Below are 19,101 nucleotides of genomic sequence, written 5' to 3' on the forward strand. Positions count from 1 at the left end.
GTCTCTCATGTTCTGAAAATCACCTGAATATTGATGCGAACATTGTTAGGAACAACTGAACAACAGAAGAGTGCTTAAAAAAATGATAAATCAGCTATATATGGCACACATCACCTCAGCTGATTGATGTGTTATAAGCCCATCAAATTGCCATGATTAGTTGTTATAGCGCCACAATAACCAGTAGGTATCCCAATCTTGCTTGGGTTATCATCTGTTGTAATACGTAATAAATAGAGAGCAACACGCATTATGTGTTATTAGAAAGAGACAGGCAATCTTGGCAAGCGGATACAAATCCTGCACCTTCTTGCTGTAAGACGACAGAGCTAATCACTACACCACTATCCTAGTCGCCGAGACTGTTTGAAGACTTTTACACTTTTTCAGCATTGAATGATGTGATACAGATTACTGGTAGGCCGTGCATGGCCGATAACAGGCAGATTATATTCAAAACTTGTGGGTTGCCCAACATGAAAACAGATAAAGTTAGCAACTAGCTGGTGAATGCAGAGAAGAACCAGATTTCTCACTCAGGTGGTAATAGAAACCAAAACAGAGCTAAAAGGAGAGCAAGTTTTATTGTTTCATTTTTGGTGGTCACATAAATCCAAATTGATGCTAATTTTAAGTTTATAAGTGTCTGTGTGTGTTTCTTTCAAAATGTCTTTTCATTTTTAGGACGTTTGAACGTTTGATGGCTGTGGCTTAACTGTTTAGGGAAGGCTGGATGACAAGCAGCAGGTTCAACAACTGATCCCATCCATTATGCAGCAAATGCATTTTTTGCTGTTAACATATACTGGAAGCAAATATTTTAAGAGACTATAAGATCAGAATTTAATGCTCCACAGATCAACCCAGACTCAATATATTCTAGTCAGTATTAGGCACATTGTCACGGTCTGGCTAGGGCAGACCGTATGTTGCAGGGAAGGACTCAAGCGCAGACCGAAATGAGATGTGAATAACAAAACAAGCCGTTTATTAAGGCAAGAAACGAGGGTACAAAATAATAGGGAATCGATGAAAACTAAACAATGACCTAAACTGGGTGAACTAAAACGAAACATTCAAAACTCTAAACATGACGAACTGACAGGGATACCTGGAGCGGAGACATAGAAACAACGGAGCAGTAACAACAGACGAATACAACGGACCAGTACAACGGGCGACCTGACAAAGAATGACTGAGAACACACAGACTAAATGGACACAGGAGGATAATGAGGGAAGTGGCAACACATGGGAACCCAGCTGACACATGAACATAATTACGTCACAGGGGGAGAGTAACTGAACATGATGAACAGAGACACACCAGACCTCTTCACAATAAAACAGGAAACACAGTGAGATATAGACATGACAACCTGAACTTGACAACATAAGCCACAGACATGAAATACATGAAAAGCAGGGGAGACTTAACATAGTGGAAACACAAGGGGAAAATAACTAGAAACACCTAGGCATGAAAACAATGAACTAAGGAAACCTGAAGCTACATAAACTAAACACAAAACGCTGGGTCAGCAGACCCAGGATCATGACACACATATTATTAAACAAAACACCAGAAGCAACAGCTGGGAATTTAAAAGTTCTTTATGCTAACCTTAATTTGTGCCAGACTTTGTGTCATCATGTATAATGGTACAAAGTCTTGTACAATGCCTAAAATGGATTAAGGCTAAAATAGGACTGGATGTGGTATTAAAAAGAAAAAAAAATCTTGTCGCGTACATCCATCGCTGGTCGAGAGGGTTTGTGCACCTGCCCGACTTCATTTACAGGTGTCGAGTGATTCTCTCACTGGACGGTCTCAGGGACTGACCAAGTGACCTTAACCTTCCACACCCCAGTGCCACATAGACACCCGCACACACACAGATACACACACGTGCCTATTCCCATGGGCTTGCTCAGACTGGCACACAAAGACCAGCATTATTCTTCCATATCCTTATCCCTGTGTAAGAAAACGCCTGCAGATGATAGGAAATTGTCTTTTGTTACTCAGTAATCCAGCAGAAAACTAAAGAGCATCATGACAACTGACACGTACAACAGCCCTGAGAAACTGTGAACTTTAAAATTTACTGATATTTACTGGGAATTGGGCTTACCAGCAGTCAAAATCGCATCAAAATATATGACACTGTTTTACCTGAGAGCTTTTAGGATGATGTAAAAATAGGCAACATTTACTTATATGTGTGCAAAAACAGATCCAAAAATTATGGTGTTTCTGGAGCAACTTTTGATTTATTTATAACTTGATAATCACATGATTTGTGACTGCAAATCACTTAGTGTTGGTCAAAAAACAAACAGCAAGTCACAATGGACATGGTGCAAAAGCTCAAATGTACAACATCATTTAGTTTAGTTTATTTTGAATGTGTGAATATTAGTTTATAACTCTGTATATGACAAACTGAACACACAAGACAAGCACAGTCACCTTTCCATATTCTATACCAACCATTCATCTTTTTAATGCAGCCCACCAGATGACTGCTCTCCTCCTGGATCCACTCTTCCATTCCTTTACATCCCATCCCAAAGTCTCTCAAAGTTGTCAGGGTAAACCTTTGTAGCTGTTGCCAACACTCTCCATTGCTAACACCCAAACCTTTTGAAAGGTAGAAGTAACGCATAGTTTCATAAACATGACCTTCACAAAAAAGACACATTGTAACATTAAATCCTCTATATTACCGTAGCCTTTGGAAGCTTTGAAAAGTAACGGGATAGGTCCTCGGCCAGAGAAGTCATCTGCTTGGTCCACCAGCGCCTCCTTCACAGCATCGTACCCCAACAAAATCACTGTGCGTTGGGGGCCTAGATACATCGTCATCACCGAGCCATATTTATCACTGAGCTGAAGGGTTAAATGGAAAAATGAGTGAGCTTATACAGACATACCAATCCCTGGGATCTTTAACACCAAAGCATAATCCTATGCCACAAGCAATGAAATATTTTGACAATCAGTTGAGGCTGATGTCTGTAAATAAATAAATAATGGTTTACTGGTATACTATAATGCTGTCTTACACAATAAAAATAACAATCAGCTTAGTGGTTTTTCCATAAGAATGCACAAAAACATGCACATACACACTGCAATCAAAACAGTCAGAACATTGTGTTAAACATTATGTGGGGGTTTATGTGTTAAGAAGTAATTCAGTCACCTTTAGCATAGTTTTGAATGGGGCCCTTTTGTCCATTTGCAGCACATTTCCGATGACAGGCAGGGCAGAGGGTCCGGGAGGTAAGGCAAGTTGCCTATGACTCTTGATGCTGAAAAGTTACAGTAACGTCAAGACAGCCCCTATTAAAATCAACGTGCCAGAAAACTCCATGATTTTCCAGGACAGAAACTCTTGCTGTTCCCTGGAGTTGAAATGGCTGAGAGATCAAAAGAGAACTAATTGAAATGCAGCCATTTACGCTGCTTGTCAGGCGCTGGTCAACCTTTTGCCTGGATTTCACGCTGTGCTGCAGAATGCTGTTGAGCAATATGCTCAGCCTTGTAGTCATACTTGAATCTGTCGGTTACATGTTTAATTTCAGATTGGTGTTGAGAACAGTAAGTCCTGAAGGAAAACCCCTTTTTTATGCTTATGTTACTAAACACCCACATGAGAGCGAAGGAAATCAGCTCTGCAGAAAATGCCACTGTACTGCAAGGAATAACCTTTGTCTTAGAGACAGTGGCAGCAACATTTGCATTATTCCATAGTAAATACGAAGCACCTTTTTGTTTAGCCTCCAATCTGTCATATCATCTGGGTTTATTTGAAAAGGTTAAACAAACAGAAAAAAGAACAAGTTACATTAATAAATACAGACGTAATCAAATGATCAAATAATGAGTTTCAGTACAAGTATTAAATACTTTGTGGTTTGTGTTTAAAAAATAATTTTGTTTTTAGACTGGTAAAAATACGAGTTAGTATTTTCATTGAATAATTAAGAAATGTGAAAAAATGTAAACAACAAAATGGGCCCAGTTGACATATGAAAAGTCAGCCCTTTACCGTATAATTGAGCTAACAACAAACACCTCTTTGTTAGACATAGTACTTCCAGTCATATTAAATTGAGTGGAGCATCAGCAAAGAGGCAGCAAGAAAATATAATTTTGTGGTATTAAATATTATATACATGAGCTGTCTTATTTAAATTACAATTTCCTCTCACAAGGAAATGCACAAGAGCAAGAACATTCACAGGAACACATTCAGCAGACAAAAACAATAGAAAAAGAAACAAGATTCCATTAAAAATTGTGGGCGATCGTGGCTCAAGAGTTGGCAGTTTGTCTTGTAATCGGAAGGTTGCCGGTTCGAGCCCCGGCTCGGACCAGTCTCAGTCGTTGTGTTCTTGGGCAAGACACTTCACCCGTTGCCTACTGGTGGTGGTCAGAGGGCCCGGTGGCGCCAGTGTCCGGCAGCCTGGCCTCTGTCAGTGCGCCCCAGGGCGGCTGTGGCTACAATGTAGCTTGCCATCACCAGTGTGTGAATGGGTGGATGACTGAACGTGTAAAGTGCTTTGGGGTTCTTAGGGACTATGTGAAGCGCTATACAAATACAGGCCATTTACAAAAACACATAATAAAGGAATCTAGACTGACTGCGGTTTGTAGTTTGTACCTGAAGCCAGTTCTATCAGGTTAGTTTGTACATCAAAGGTTAAGTATTACAGTTGTAGTAAATAAATGGAAGAACAGGGTCAAGTAGTTTAAATCCTTCTTTCTTCTTTATACAAGTGATGTCATTGATATCTGTCAATATTTTTTTTCCTGTTTTTTAATTTTTGAATCAGTTACTGAATGTTCAATCAAGGTCCGCTATGAAGCTATGGTTATCAGTATTTTTAAGCAAGAGTGAGCAAGAATAATATGGGTTCAGGTTAACAATATTTCTACTGGGTTTAATAGTATGTTCAAACATACAACCATACAAACAAGTAGCATTACTCCAAGAATTAACCTTTGGAACAAATATCTTCTATGGAAGTGGTAGAGGACGTTGTGTTTATACATAAGCAGTGTCACTGCAGTGTTGCACAATTATGGATTTATTTAGATAACATAGAAGTTACATATTTATTCTTTGATGACCGTAACAGAAAAGTTAAAAGTTATTCAGCTATGCCAAAGTTGTTTCTTCCTTAGAACTGTCTTGTTTTGTAGGCTAGAACTGGTGGATTCTCTTCCAGCCAAGATCCGGCTTTGCAGACAGCAAGCTGTCATAATGTCCTGAGAGGACAAATTGGTAACACTGCTTTGACACTCAAAATAGAGCCAAAATTCAAAATACTCACTTTATCTTTTTCCTCAAGTTTTGTGGTGTTGTGTTTTGAATTTTTATTTTTTGTTCGGCCTTTGTGATTTTTGGTTCCTCTCCCTGTCTGTCTCCCATTGTCAGGTTTCTGCCATGTTATGTTAAATGAGAGTTTTGTAATTGTTAAGTGTGTCTTTTGTTGTTCCCTATCTTACTTTGTCTGATGGTCCAAAATTATTATTTTTTTAAAGTCACGTGGTTAGCCAGGGGACTGAAAGAGTCTAATTTGAGCAGTTTGCAGTTCATCTAGTTGAAGGGTTATATTTATCTAATATCTAATGTTAAGTATCAACTGGATCATGAAATGCACCTTTAAATGGAAGAATAGATGACAGGTATTGTAGAAGCTTTGTGAATTAAGCTTCTACAATACTCACTTTTTTTGATTAAAGTCTTGTTATTAAGCAAATAATAAGTAATTATTGATATAACACAGTTACATATTACAAGTTAACTGCAGACTGCAGACATGGTGCTTCAGCAGCATGATGACAATGACAATGAAAAATGTCTTCATGGCGAAGACCAGAAATGAAGGTTTGACCATTTTGGGGATCGGCCCGAGTTTCGCCGTAATCGACAACAAAGTAAAGCTAGTTTTCGGCTACGAGCCCGACACGGAACCCGACGTATTATCCAGAGGTCCCTTTACTACAGTTCGGAGCCGTGGACCTGTTTTATATACACGTGGAATAGTTTTCTATATGAGATGCCTAATGTCCACCTTATATTAACCTCCTAAGACCCAAACTCTTTCATGGCATGCATTTTTAATTTCTCTTTCCTATTTGGGCAGATTGGGACCTGATGAATGTAAAAACAAAGAATTTCCAGATTTTATTTTATTTTTTTTTTTTTTACATGATTTTTGTTTCTGAGAAAAATGAGATCCACATATGAGGACCCCAAAGCGCTTTACACAACCAGTCATCCACCCATTCACACACACATTCGCACACTGGTGATGGCAAGCTACATTGTAGCCACAGCCACCCTGGGGCGCACTGACAGTATTCAGAATACGTTACTCTCATTGAGTAACGTAACGGAATATGTTACAAAATACATTTTGGGGCATGTATTCTGTAATCTGTAGTGGAATATATTTTAAAAGTAACCTTCCCAACACTACAAGTTGGTAATATTTTTTGTGTATTCCTACCCTGTATTTTGGGGTGTTTAATCAGCACAGTGAGAGCTCAGGGTGTAGCTGGTGGTCTCTGTTCCAGCAACAAACAGATTCAATACAGTAGAAACCAAGTTGTCGTAGTTGAACTCACTTGAGGGATTGTCCTTTTCCTAAGGAGACAAATTAGGAATATTTTTGTCTCAAAAGAAATTACAAAAAAAAACAACTAAATGCCTTTTCAGCAGCAGGCAACAGACCCACTTGAAATATAGTTTGAATAAATAATACATATTTGAATGCATCATCTCTACTGAAAAAGTCCTAAGTGTCCTTAACAAAGCAACTGATCCTTCAGTTCTTTCCAACCTGATTAATTCTGATGAGGAAGCAGTCAGTGTAGCCTCTGTGGGAGCTGGGGTCCAGGGTCTCTTTGTGCTCTTGGATTTCCCTCTTGATAAAATCTCTGGCCTCCTTTACATGTCCAAAAAATAGTTTGGTGGTAGCCAGGAAGATGGTCCATGATCCAGGGAAAGATGTTGTACATCTTCCGGGGAAAAACAAAACAGCTTTATTTGTTTAAAGACGTGTGGAAACATGCAATAAATTTTATTGTGTATCAATTTTTTGGACAACACACTTCAGGTTTGTTGGTTTGGAGGTAATAATGCAGAACTATTCAATCAGTATGTTTGTCTTTTTTTTATTATGCCCACTGACCTGACCAAGAGGACTACTGTTAAACCTTGTGACCTTAGGCATGATGGTCAGAAGGTGCAGGAACTGCTTGTCTTCAAAACTGAAGCGTTCCCCAAAAAACAGGCAGCAGATCACATTAGAAATGGTGCTGCTTAACACAAATTGGGGGTCAAATGGTTTACCTGGAGAAAAAAGGAAAACGACAGTTGGAAATAGTTAGCAAAGTTACGAATTACAAATACAACTATGTGAAATCTTTATTTAAATAAATCATCTCATTTAGCTTATAGTTTCTCTTTGAAGAAAGATTTGACAATGAGAAACAGTCTCAACCATCAACACAAGACAGCATTATGATTAACAAAAGAAAAATATCCACCTTAATCAATTGAAGTCAACTAAAGCTAATTATCATATGATGATAACATGAAGTTCAATAATGAAGTCATCTGTCTGGATTTCTGGGCTTTTCGACTGCAACTCTTTTCTTTTTCTCACTTCCGCTTTCCTGTTTTTAAATCGAATTCTTTCATCATCACAATGATTCAATAATTTGATTTGTTTTTCTATAAATTTCTAATAAAAAAGTCTCTATTCAATGTGCTTTAAATCACAGTGTGTTTCTGTCATTTTACCTTTCGAATTCCCCCTCAGCCATGTCCACTTTATCATTGTTGCTCATCCAAGACTCCAGCTGTGTTATTATTCCACCAGCATCGAGGCCCATAGGTATTGTGCTATTTTCTGCCATTGCTGAATTTCCACCCTTCTATATTAGAATCTACTTGCCAAACATGTTGTTGTACTTCACTGTCTGCTATGGAGTAAATACTTAATATTTGTTTTGGATTGTTTGTTTCTAGAATGTACTCCAGTAGTAATAGGGTGAACGTCTAACACAAGGAGCCACACACACACCTACAGCCCAGTTTAGGATCAACAAATACACTGACACACATTTATTTGTACTGTGAGAGGACTCTGAGGCTGCAAACTCTTCACATAAAGTATATAACTGTAAATCAGCATGGGTAATTTAATCTTTTCCAAGCGCATCAGTCATGTCACAGCAAGCTGACGTTATAAATGATGCTTTAGTGTTTTAGCAGGATATGCAATACTTTATGTTTTCTATGCAAAGATTAAAGAGTTCAGACAAAACAGGATTTGTACATGAATTACAAAATCTGATAGTTGTAGACTTCGCCATATGTTACTAAATTATTTGATGTATTTTATCAAAATGTTAATGCGTGTTGTTGCATTTTGTTACATATTTAGTTTTGTTTCCCTAACCTCTCTTACTACTACAGCCTATTTCTTGTGCAGGCACAAATGAAGAGTTTTGTAGTGTTTCCAAGAAATGTTCTTGTTATTAAGTTTCCTTTTTTTCAAAGTGACAGTAACTTCTCAGGTAAATATTGAATTGAACATTTTTTGGTCATATTCAAGCTACTGTACTCGAAAAAGAGTGAAAGACTCGAGCAGTGATTGAGGGAAAAAGAAAAACAGCAGTCCTTTTTCAAATCCACCCTCAACATGTTGAAAACGCACCTTTAAATGTACGTATGTGAACCCTCAAGTGTTGGCTGACTTCTTGGATCCATTCTTCCATCCCCTTGCGTCCCATCCCAAAGTCTCTCAGGGTTGTGAGTGTGAAGCGTCGCAGCTGGCTCCAGCGCTTCCCATTACTGATTACTAAACCTGAGAAGATGAAATGTCAAGCTTAGGAAAACTTTTACACAAACTGTTATTTGAAATTTCTTTATTTTCATGTAAAGTTGATTTGGAGTCATGCCAAAGAAATCACTCGTCTTGAAAAATGATATATGGTGTCTTGTTACCATAACCATTGGTAGCTTTGAACAGAAATGGTACGGGCATTCTGCCTGTGAAGTCATCTGCCTGATCCACCAAGGCGTCTTTCACAGCATCATACCCCACCAGAACCACTGTCCGCTGCCAGCCCATGTACAGTGTCATCACAGGACCATAGGTTTCACTGAACTAAGACAAAGCTAAGAAGAAAAAAACCTTTTTTGTATTCATGCAACGTCAGCACGCAGCTAAAATAAAAATCCAGACAGTAATGGAGTGTGCTCTTGAGACTGAAGAAGTCACTTGGATGAGTGACGAAACGTTTCTCCCACAAAACGCTACGTCCAGATGAACAGAATCCACTTTTGGGGAGTGTGCCCTTGTTTATTCTTAAGTTACTGAACAATTTAACAATATGAAAAATCCTGGAGGTCCTGGAGGCAGGCGATACTTCCTTCTTTTTACACTAAACAGCCACAGCAGAGCTAAGATTAGCCCTGCCAAGATCACTGTGGCAGAAAACTCCATAATGTTGTATTTTGTATTTTTGTCCTTCCTTATATACCTACTTTCTCTCTGTGATTGGCTTCTGTAGCTAGTTTATGTTTAACAGGGGTTTGGCTGGTTGGACACACATGACCAATGTGATGTTTTAATCTTGTGCACCTTAGCACACTTTTACCTTGTTAATGATGCTCATTGACAAAAAGATGTTGCAACATTTGATTTGAATAATAAAGTCAAAACATGTAAACCATCCTCATTTGACAGTCTACACTGCCCTCTACTGGAATCAAGATTTGGCCCACACACTGCTCTGGCACCTGTTTGAACATTTACACGCTGTCTGCAACAGCATACGTAACTATTATAAAATAGGTTCAGTTTCTAATACAAATCTGCTCTCTTACCAAACCAATCAACTCTGTGAAATGAATCCAAGCAATCCAATACTGTGCTTCACTCGTAGAAACATAAAATATGTTTACAGTGAATGCTGTTAAAGTAGTAAATACTTATGATCTAAATTTGAAAGGAACATTTCACAAAAATCTTTGTCAGACTTTATTTGGATTGTTTATTTTCTTTTTCATATGAAACTGGGTTTACCTGCTCAGCACTAAGGAGAAACATAGTGATTACAATTTAATGTTCAAGACTAGGTGTTTACATAAAAACATATGCTTTGTTGACAGGCCTAAAGTAATTTGTACTAGCTATTAGTTAACTTATAAGTGCAACACATACTGTTTATATTGCTTTTGCATTTGGTTTGGTTCCATTTTGAACCGAGTCAAGGAATCCGTCATAATGTGTCTATACCAAATTTTGAACTATGTATCAATTTAGAAAGCAGCAACAAGTTACCTGAAATTAGTAAATGCACTATTCATTTTTTTTTTATTAATTTCAACACCATAAACAGAGATAATATATTTTTTAGATTTTACATCATTTATTTTGAAAAAAATTAAACCCACTAGTCATGTCATACTGCAAACAATGAGCATGACATTTGTAATTATTGATAGAAAACAGTTGTATATTAACATAAAGCCCTAAAATAAAGACATGGTGCTTCAGCATCATGATGACAATGCAAAAACAAGCAGATATGAAGGTTGACTTCAAAGAATAAAGCAATGTGCTTCTGGAAGAAGATAGATATCCTTCAATTCTATACTAGAGGATGACTAGTTTTTCTTAAGTTAATGGGGATTCTATTGGAGCACTCTACAAGTAGTAATAACAGGCTGCTCTGATGGTATGCTTTGACCATTTTCAATTCAATTCAATTCAATTTTCAATTCAATTTTATTTATACAGCCCCAAATCACAACAACAATCACCTCAAGACGCTTTATATTTTAAGACAGACCCAGCAATAATATATACATAGAAAAATCCAAAATTATATTGTGTTTTCAAATGATTAACTTTAGGTCTACCATGTCAGTACTTGTAAATGCTGTCAGTATTTACAGTATTGTCTTTAGCTTTGTCTGACATGACATAATGTTGCCTATGTGTTTACTTGGACATCCACTGGCTGTCTGGCACATAGGTCACTCAGTGTAACCTTTTTAAAGCTCCTCAATCATTAACATTTATTGATATTGTGACTGTTGGTGTTGTAATAGTGTGGTTACAATGAATATATTGATCCACTCTGGTGCAACAATTAACTGCTATTTGTTACAGTTAAAATTTTGTTTTAAAGATCTTTTTTGATTTCTTAGAAAAGCAAGGGTATGCATGAAGCTGTAATGCTTTTGCAGGTTATGTAGTATCTTTATTTTGAATCCACTGCATCCAGATATACATAAGGAATAAAGAGTACAGGCAAAGCAGGTTTCATACATGAGCTATGCAATACAGCAAAATTCCAACTGTCATCTATTAGATAACCTTTGTATTCTGTTACTTGTTTGTTTATACTCATTGCTAGTTAGTTTATGTTTGACAGAGAGTTGGCAGGAGCACCGCATTAGAGCACAGGTGAGCCATGTGATCTTCCTGTTCACCTTAGTACACCTATTTCTCATTTCATTGCCAAACAGCTATTACAACATTTGACCTGATTTCTATAATCAAAACATGTAAAACAGCTCCGTCCTCTTCACCAAGATTGCACGTTAATGATTCACAGGAATGACTCAGGGCGTGGATATTCTTTATCATCAACTCTGAAAGACTTGTTGAAATTATTATATAAAACCTATGAGTAACTTTATCGTGTTTCTGTGTTTGTGTTTTGACAAAAAAAAAAAATGAAAGAAACAAAAAAAACAAACAACAACAACAACAACAACAATTTGTCAGTAAATTCACTATTTAGTTTAAAACACTACAGAAACTCTTAGAACTTAGATTCAGCACATTATTTGAAATCATGCCTTCCCAGCTAAAACCCCACATCTCACTTATATTATTATTATTTCATGTCTTTTTTCTATATCACAGACATAACAGCAAAAATTTATTGCACATTCATTTAACTCTACTTTTAATTGTGCATTTAATGTTACTGCACCACATTAACGCAATGCAGCATGTTGTAGAGATCCATGTCAGTGATAGTGCTGCAAATGATGACAGACTGAGTGGCTCTCATTTTAACGTGCTGTAGCTATGATTTGATGACTTCGAGGTAAATTGGCAAAGCTGCTGTACTCTGGATCGAGGTCTACACTGTCAGGGCCTCCTTCACAGGAAAAGGTGAAATCCTGCAGCAGTGAGACTACGAAGATAAAAAGCTCCATACGAGCAAGAGACTCGCCAACACACGCTCTCTTCCCTGTAAAGACACACAATCACAAATCACTCTATGGTAACCAAAATTGCTTGTTCTTATTAATTTAGGCTTTCTACCTTACAATAATAAGTGCCTTGAGGCCAGGTTAGCTGATTTATATAGAGCTACAGCTGAAAATTGTATAATTTATCAACTGTGTCAGGACTTTATGTACCTGCAGAGAATGGCATGAATGCAGGATTTTTCTTGAAGTTGCCGTTATGGTCCAGGAAGTGCTGGGGATTGAAGAACCTGGGAGTGGCCCATTGCTTTTCCTCTTTCAGCACAGAGTGCAAGAAAGGAATAATTACAGTGTCCTGTTCAGAACAAATATGTTGTTAGTCTATTGATGCTTTTAATACTTTTGACATTAACCCCTGACATGATGCACAATGGACTTAATACTGACTGTAATACGTATAATGTCTTGGAATTAAGAATACCTTTGGGATTGTATAACCCCTGAAGGATATGTCATTCAGTGCATAGTGAGGTACGCTGAAGGGCACAATGTCAAGAAAACGTTGGACCTCATGGATGACAGCATCTGAAAATGGGAGGGACTTCCTGTCGTGCATCCTGGGACAACGATCTTTTCCAATTACAGTGTCAATCTCTTGCTGCATTTTCTCTGGACAAAGCAAAACAAAAACTATAACCGCTCTGATCTGTTTGTAATGACTGCTAAGTTTTAGATTCACAAACAGACTTATCCCTAACTATAATATATTTAGGGCTAAAAGCAAGTTGGTAATACTTTTTTCTGTACACCTACCCTGTATTTTGGGGTATTTAATCAGCACACTGAGAGCATATCTCAGGGTGGAGCTGGTGGTCTCTGTTCCAGCAACAAACAGATTCAGTACAGTAGAAACCAAGTTGTCATAATTGAACTCACTTGAGGGATTGTCCTTTTCCTAAGGAGACAAATTAGGAATATTGTTGTCTCAACAGAAACCAAATTTAAAATACTCAAATGCCTTTTTAGCAGCACATAACAGACCAGCTCGAAATATAGTTTAAATAATTCCAACCTGTTTAATGCAAATACGGAAAAAAGAACGACACAATGCAAAGTGCCCTAAACAAAGCAACTGATCCTTCAGTTCTTTCCAACCTGATTAATTCTGATGAGGAAGCAGTCAATGTAGTCTCTGGGGGAGCTGGGGTCCAGTGTCTGTTTGTGCTCTTGGATTTTCCTCTCGATAAAATCTCTGGCCTCCTCTGCATGCCCAAAAATAGTTTGGTGGTAGCCAGGAAGATGCTCCATGAGCCGGGGAAAGATGTTGTACATCTTCAGGAGGGAAAAACACAGCAGCTTTATTTGTCTAAAGACGTATGAAAATATGCAATCAGTATTACTGAGTATTAATTCTTTAGACAACACACTTCGTGTCAGGGACCTGGATCTGAGCGACCCAGGGTCCATGAGCAGCTATGGACTGATATAATATATTATGTATGTTGGCTGCACTGTGCTGCTGTTCTTGTGTTCTCCATGCTTGTATGTATAGGCAAGTGGATGTGTCTGTGAGTGAGCACTGGGTTTCAGGCAGGCCTGGTGGGTGTGTCCCGTCTGGAGACTGGCCACACCTAAAGCAGATGATCACACACACCTGCAGCTAATGAAGCCTAGTCAGGGAGCTACTTAAGAGTGTGGATGAGCGCGTCTTGGTCGTCTTGGTGTGGGATCGTTGTGTGAGACTCCATGTTAGTGGGCTTCGTGAGCCAAGTTAAGTGAGTGCATGCCTGAGTGTCCTGACGGTTGCTTCTTTGTTATTTTCTCCAGGAAGGAGCATGGAAGACAAGAGCAGCGAGCACTGGGTGCGCGGACACACAGGAGCAGAAGAGCACGGACTTGTGGGTGGAAGACACGACATGGGAGTCAAGGGAACACACTGGGATTTATTATTCTGTGTATTATTTACACCACTGTAAATAAAGGCACTGTTTATCATAAAGAGTCTAGCATTTGGGTCCTCCTTCCTCACATCCCCACGGTTGGCCAGTGCTAACTGTGACACTTCAGCGTTGTTGGTTTGGAGGTAAAAAATGCAGAACTATCTGATCAGTATGTTTGTTGTATTTTTTTTATATGTTAATTTTTTTGTAATCATGTCCACTGACCTGACCAAGAGGAGTACTGTTGAACCTTATGATCTTAGTTATGATGGTCAGAAGGTGCAGGAACTGCTTGTCTTCAAAACTGAAGCGTTCCCCAAAAACCAGGCAGCAGATCACATTAGAAACAGTGCTGCTTAACAAAAATTGGGGGTCAAATGGTTTACCTGGAGAAAAAAGGAAAAAGACAGTTGGAAATAGTTTGCAAAGTTACGAATTAAAAATGCAAATGTTAGGTTTTTATTTAAATAAATCATCTAATTTAGTTTAGTTTCTTTTGAAGAAAGATTTGACAGTAAGAAACTTTCTGTCAGTTGGCTGGGTCTGTGACCCAGCATTTTCAAGTTTATGGTCTTTTTGTGAATTTTTTGTTTGGAATGATGCATCCATCCATTCGCTTCCGCTTATCCTTTTCAGTGTCGCAGGAGCCTATCCCAGCTGTCATAGGGCGAGAGGCAGGGTACGCCCTGGACAGGTCACCAGTCTGTCGCAGGGCTAACACACAGAGACAGGCAACCATTCGCGCTCACATTCACTCCAGCATTCACACCTATGGGCAATTTGGATTAATCAATTAACATATCCCCACAAACTGCATGTCTTTGGATGGTGGGAGGAAGCTAGAGTACCCGGAGGTAACCCACACAAACACATGCAAGAACATGCAAACTGCACACAGAAAGATCCCAGCCTGATGATGGAATTGACCTTCCTGCTGTGTGGCAACAGCTGACCACCGTGCAACTGTGCTGCACCATGGATGGGTGGTTGGCACTAAATAAAAGAAAAATAGAAAACTTCATGGATGTAGTTTTCTATTATTTAGTATTAACTTACTCTTAGCATTGGCAGTATGCTTAGTTACATTTGCTTCCATGTTGTCTGGTCCAGGTGTCTCGTCTCCCCTTCCTGTCCCATGTCTGTCCTTTCTGTCATGTCTCGTTCCCTCTTTCTCAAGTGCCCCTTGTTTAAGTCTCCCTCTCTCTCTAGTGCTCCCTCACTCTTGTTCTCCCTCGGTCCCTCTGTCTGTCTCTCATGTTTGCTTTCTCTTGAACCTTGTGTCAAGCTTGTGCTTCCCAGTTTACATCTCTCCACGTTTCCTGCTTTATTTTGACGGTCTTGTGTTCCATGTTCAGTATTAGTTTTGCTTGCCCTTTGGTGTCATGTTGATTTGTGTCAGCTGTGTTCCCCATATGTTTCCACTTCCCACATTACCCTTCTGTGTATTTAACTCCTCTGTCTCCCTTTGTTCACTGTCAGTTCGTCTGTTTTCCTCTCCTTATGATCCATGGATTTAATGTTGTCTTTAGTCTCAGTTTTTGCACGCTCCTTTTCATGTTAATGTTTTTCTTGTCTAGTCTTAGTGTTTCCCAGTTTAGGTTATAGTTTAGTTTTTGCCTTTGCCTTTTGCTTTTGTGTTTTCATCAGCCAAAATAAACAACTCGCTTTTTGTTGTACTCCAGTCTTGTTTCTTGTTATTCTGCTTCTTTGTCTGCTCCACAAATATACTGGCCATTCGGCTGTTTACACTTTCACAACAACCGACAAAAGAGAGCATTATGATAAACAAAAAAAGTTCTTCACATTAATCAACTGAAGTCCACTAAGGTTAATTATCATATGATGATATCATGAAGTTCAATAATGAAATCATTTGTCTGGATTTTTGGGCTTTTGGATTGCAATTCTTTTCTTTTTCTCACTTCTGCTTTCCTCTTTTTAAATCGAATTCTTTCATCATCACGCTGATTCTCTAATTTGATTTGATTTTCATAACAAAAAAATCTCTGCTCTGTGTAAATCTCAGTGTTTTTCTGTCATTCTACCTTTCAAAATCTCCCTCAGCCATGTCCACTTTATCATTGTTGCTCATCCAAGTCTCCAGCTGTGTTATTATTACCACCAGCATGTGCTATCTCCTGCCATTGCTGAATTTCCACCCTTCTATGTTGCTTCATTGGAATCTACTTGCCAAATACTTTGTTGTACTTCACTGTCTGCTATGGAGTAAATACTTAAGTATTTTTTTGGATTGTTTGTTTCTAGCATGTACCCCAGTAGTCACGAGGTTAACACAAAGCTAACACAAAGAGGCAGACAAACACACACCTACAGCCAGGTTAGGATGAACAAATACACTGAAACCCATTTGTTTGTACTGTGAGAGGACTCTGAGGCTGCAAACTCTTCACATAAAGGCCCAGACTAACCAGAGAGCAGCATTACTCCATTATAGTGTAATTACACTTTAAGTATTAACAGCAGCATAGTTCCTAGGCATGGCACAAAATTATCTGTGTTCACGCCTACTTACTCTCTGTTATATAGGCCACTCTGTATAAACTGATTTTGCTCCAAACTTGTGGTTAGATCATTAACTTTTATTGATAATATTCTCCTGAGACCTAGCCTATTCAGTTAAGTCCTCTGCAGCTGACACACAAATCACAAAAAAAGTTTGACTGAAAAATCCATTTTTCCTCAGTTTTCAGGTGGATATGACAATTGAAAGTAAATAATTTTATTAAAACATATAACTGTAAATTGGCATGGATAAGTTTATCCTTTCCAAGTGCATCACTCATGTCACAGCAAGCAGACGCTATAAACGATACTTTAGTGTTTTAGCATGTTATGCAATATTCCATGTCTTCTGTTCAAACGTTAAAGAGTTCAGACAAAGCAGGATTTGCATGTTAATTGCAAAATCTGATAGACTTCAAATGTTACTGAATTATTTGACATATTTTATCAACACTTTTATGTGTATTTGGTGCATTTTGTTACATATTTATTTTTGCTTCTTACTACAGCCTATTTCTTGTGCAGGTACAAATTAAGAGTTTTAGAAATGTTCTTGTTATTATGTTTTATTTCTTAAACTGCCAGTCAATTCTGAGGTAAATATTGAATTGAAATCTTTTTTGTCATAGTCAAGCTACTGTACTGGAAAAAGAGAGAGAGAAGCAATGATTGAGCAATGAATGATTTTTCAAATCCACCCTGTATGTAATATGTGCCCATACAATAGCTAAAAACGCACCTTTAAATGTACGTATGTGAACCCTCAAGTGTTCGCTGACTTCTTGGATCCATTCTTCCATCCCCTTGCGTCCCATCCCAAAGTCTCTCAGGGTTGTGAGTGTGAAGCGTCGCAGCTGGCGCCAGCGCTTCCCATTACTGATTACTAAACCTGAGAAGATGAAATGTCAAGATTAGGAAAAACTTTTACACTAACTATTATTTGAAATTTCTTTATTTTCATGTAAAGTTGACTTAGAGTCATGCCAAAGAAATCACTCGTCTTGAAAAATGATATATGGTGTCTTGTTACCATAGCCCTTGGTAGCTTTGAACAGAAATGGTATGGGCATTCTGCCTGTGAAGTCATCTGCCTGATCCACCAAGGCTTCTTTCACAGCATCATACCCCACCAGAACCACTGTCCGCTGCCAGACCATGTACAGTGTCATCACAGGACCATAGGTTTCACTGAACTAAGACAAAGTAAAAAGCCTTGTTTATATTTATGCAACGTCAACATGCAGCTAAAATAAAAATCCAGAACAGTAATGGAGGGTGCTCTTGTTTATTCTTACTGAACAATTAAAAATTCCAAACTCACCTTAAGTATGCTTTTAAAAGGTACATTTTTGTCTATTTGTGGCAGGTTTCCTAGAAGAGGAAGTGGAGCAGGTCCTGGAGGCAGGCGATACTTCCTTCTTTTTACACTAAACAGCCACAGCAGAGCTAAGATTAGCCCTGCCAAGATCACTGTGGCAGAAAACTCCATAATGTTGTATCATTTTTTTATTTTTGCCCTTCCTTATATACCTACTTTCTCTCTGTGATTGGCTCCTGTAGCTAGTTTATATTTAACAGAGGTTTGGCTGGTTGGACACACATGACCAATATGATGCTGTAATCTTGTGCACCTTATCACACTTTTACCTCATTAATGATTCTCATTGACAAAATCCTTTGCAATACTTGATTTGAATAATAAAGATAAAAACTTTGCTAGATTTAAATAGAAAATTGGTGTAAAATATCCATAACAATAATTGGCAATAATGTAAATTTGCTGCACTACAAACTTGATAATGATGCCAACTAACACAAAATATAACCAGACCTTGTTGATAAGAACAACTGATAATAAAATCTCACATGAACGACAGTTATTTGACAGTCTACACTGCCCCCTACTGGAATCAAGATTTGACCCACAAACTGCTCTGACACCTGTTTGAACAGTTATATGCTGTCTGTAACAGCATAGGCACATATAAACTAATAGTGAATGCTGTTTAAGTAGCAAATACTCATGATCTAAAAGCAGCATTTCACAAAATTATTCAATATCAAGTCTTTTTCAGACTTTATTTGGATTGTTTATTTTCTTTTTCATATGAAACTGGGGTTACCTGCTCAGCACTAAGGAGAAACATAGTTTTGTTAAGTTTAAACAGCAATTACAATTTGATGTTCAAAAAACCTTTATGCTTTGTTGACACGTCTAAAGTAATTTGTACTAGCTGTTAGTTAACTTATAACTGGAACACATACTGTTTATATTTCATGCCTGTGCTTATTGGTTTGGTTCAATTTTGACCCGAGTCAAAAATTCCCTAATAATGTGTCTATAGTAAATGTTGAACTATGTATCCATTTAG

General features: G+C 38.1%; 1 protein-coding gene and 1 pseudogene across 1 annotated transcript; both read right to left on the minus strand.

Moving 5' to 3' along the window:
• Positions 1 to 3,182: 3,182 nt before the first annotated feature.
• On the minus strand, positions 3,183 to 9,537 carry LOC113036184 (cytochrome P450 2C1-like; annotated as a pseudogene).
• Positions 9,538 to 11,277: 1,740 nt separating this feature from the next.
• On the minus strand, positions 11,278 to 18,238 carry LOC113036181 (cytochrome P450 2G1-like). The gene is made up of 9 exons (XM_026192336.1): positions 18,051 to 18,238; positions 17,760 to 17,922; positions 17,469 to 17,618; positions 14,432 to 14,592; positions 13,422 to 13,598; positions 13,080 to 13,221; positions 12,748 to 12,935; positions 12,480 to 12,621; positions 11,278 to 12,307 (listed from the first exon to the last, which is right to left on the minus strand). Exons 1-9 carry the CDS (start codon positions 18,216 to 18,218, stop codon positions 12,126 to 12,128), a joined length of 1,473 nt encoding a protein of 490 aa, XP_026048121.1. The 5' UTR covers positions 18,219 to 18,238; the 3' UTR covers positions 11,278 to 12,125.
• Between the last annotated feature and the right edge of the window lie 863 nt (positions 18,239 to 19,101).

Source organism: Astatotilapia calliptera, chromosome 14 (genome assembly GCF_900246225.1).
Source record: "Astatotilapia calliptera chromosome 14, fAstCal1.2, whole genome shotgun sequence".
In the NCBI taxonomy this organism is placed as follows: domain Eukaryota; kingdom Metazoa; phylum Chordata; class Actinopteri; order Cichliformes; family Cichlidae; genus Astatotilapia; species Astatotilapia calliptera.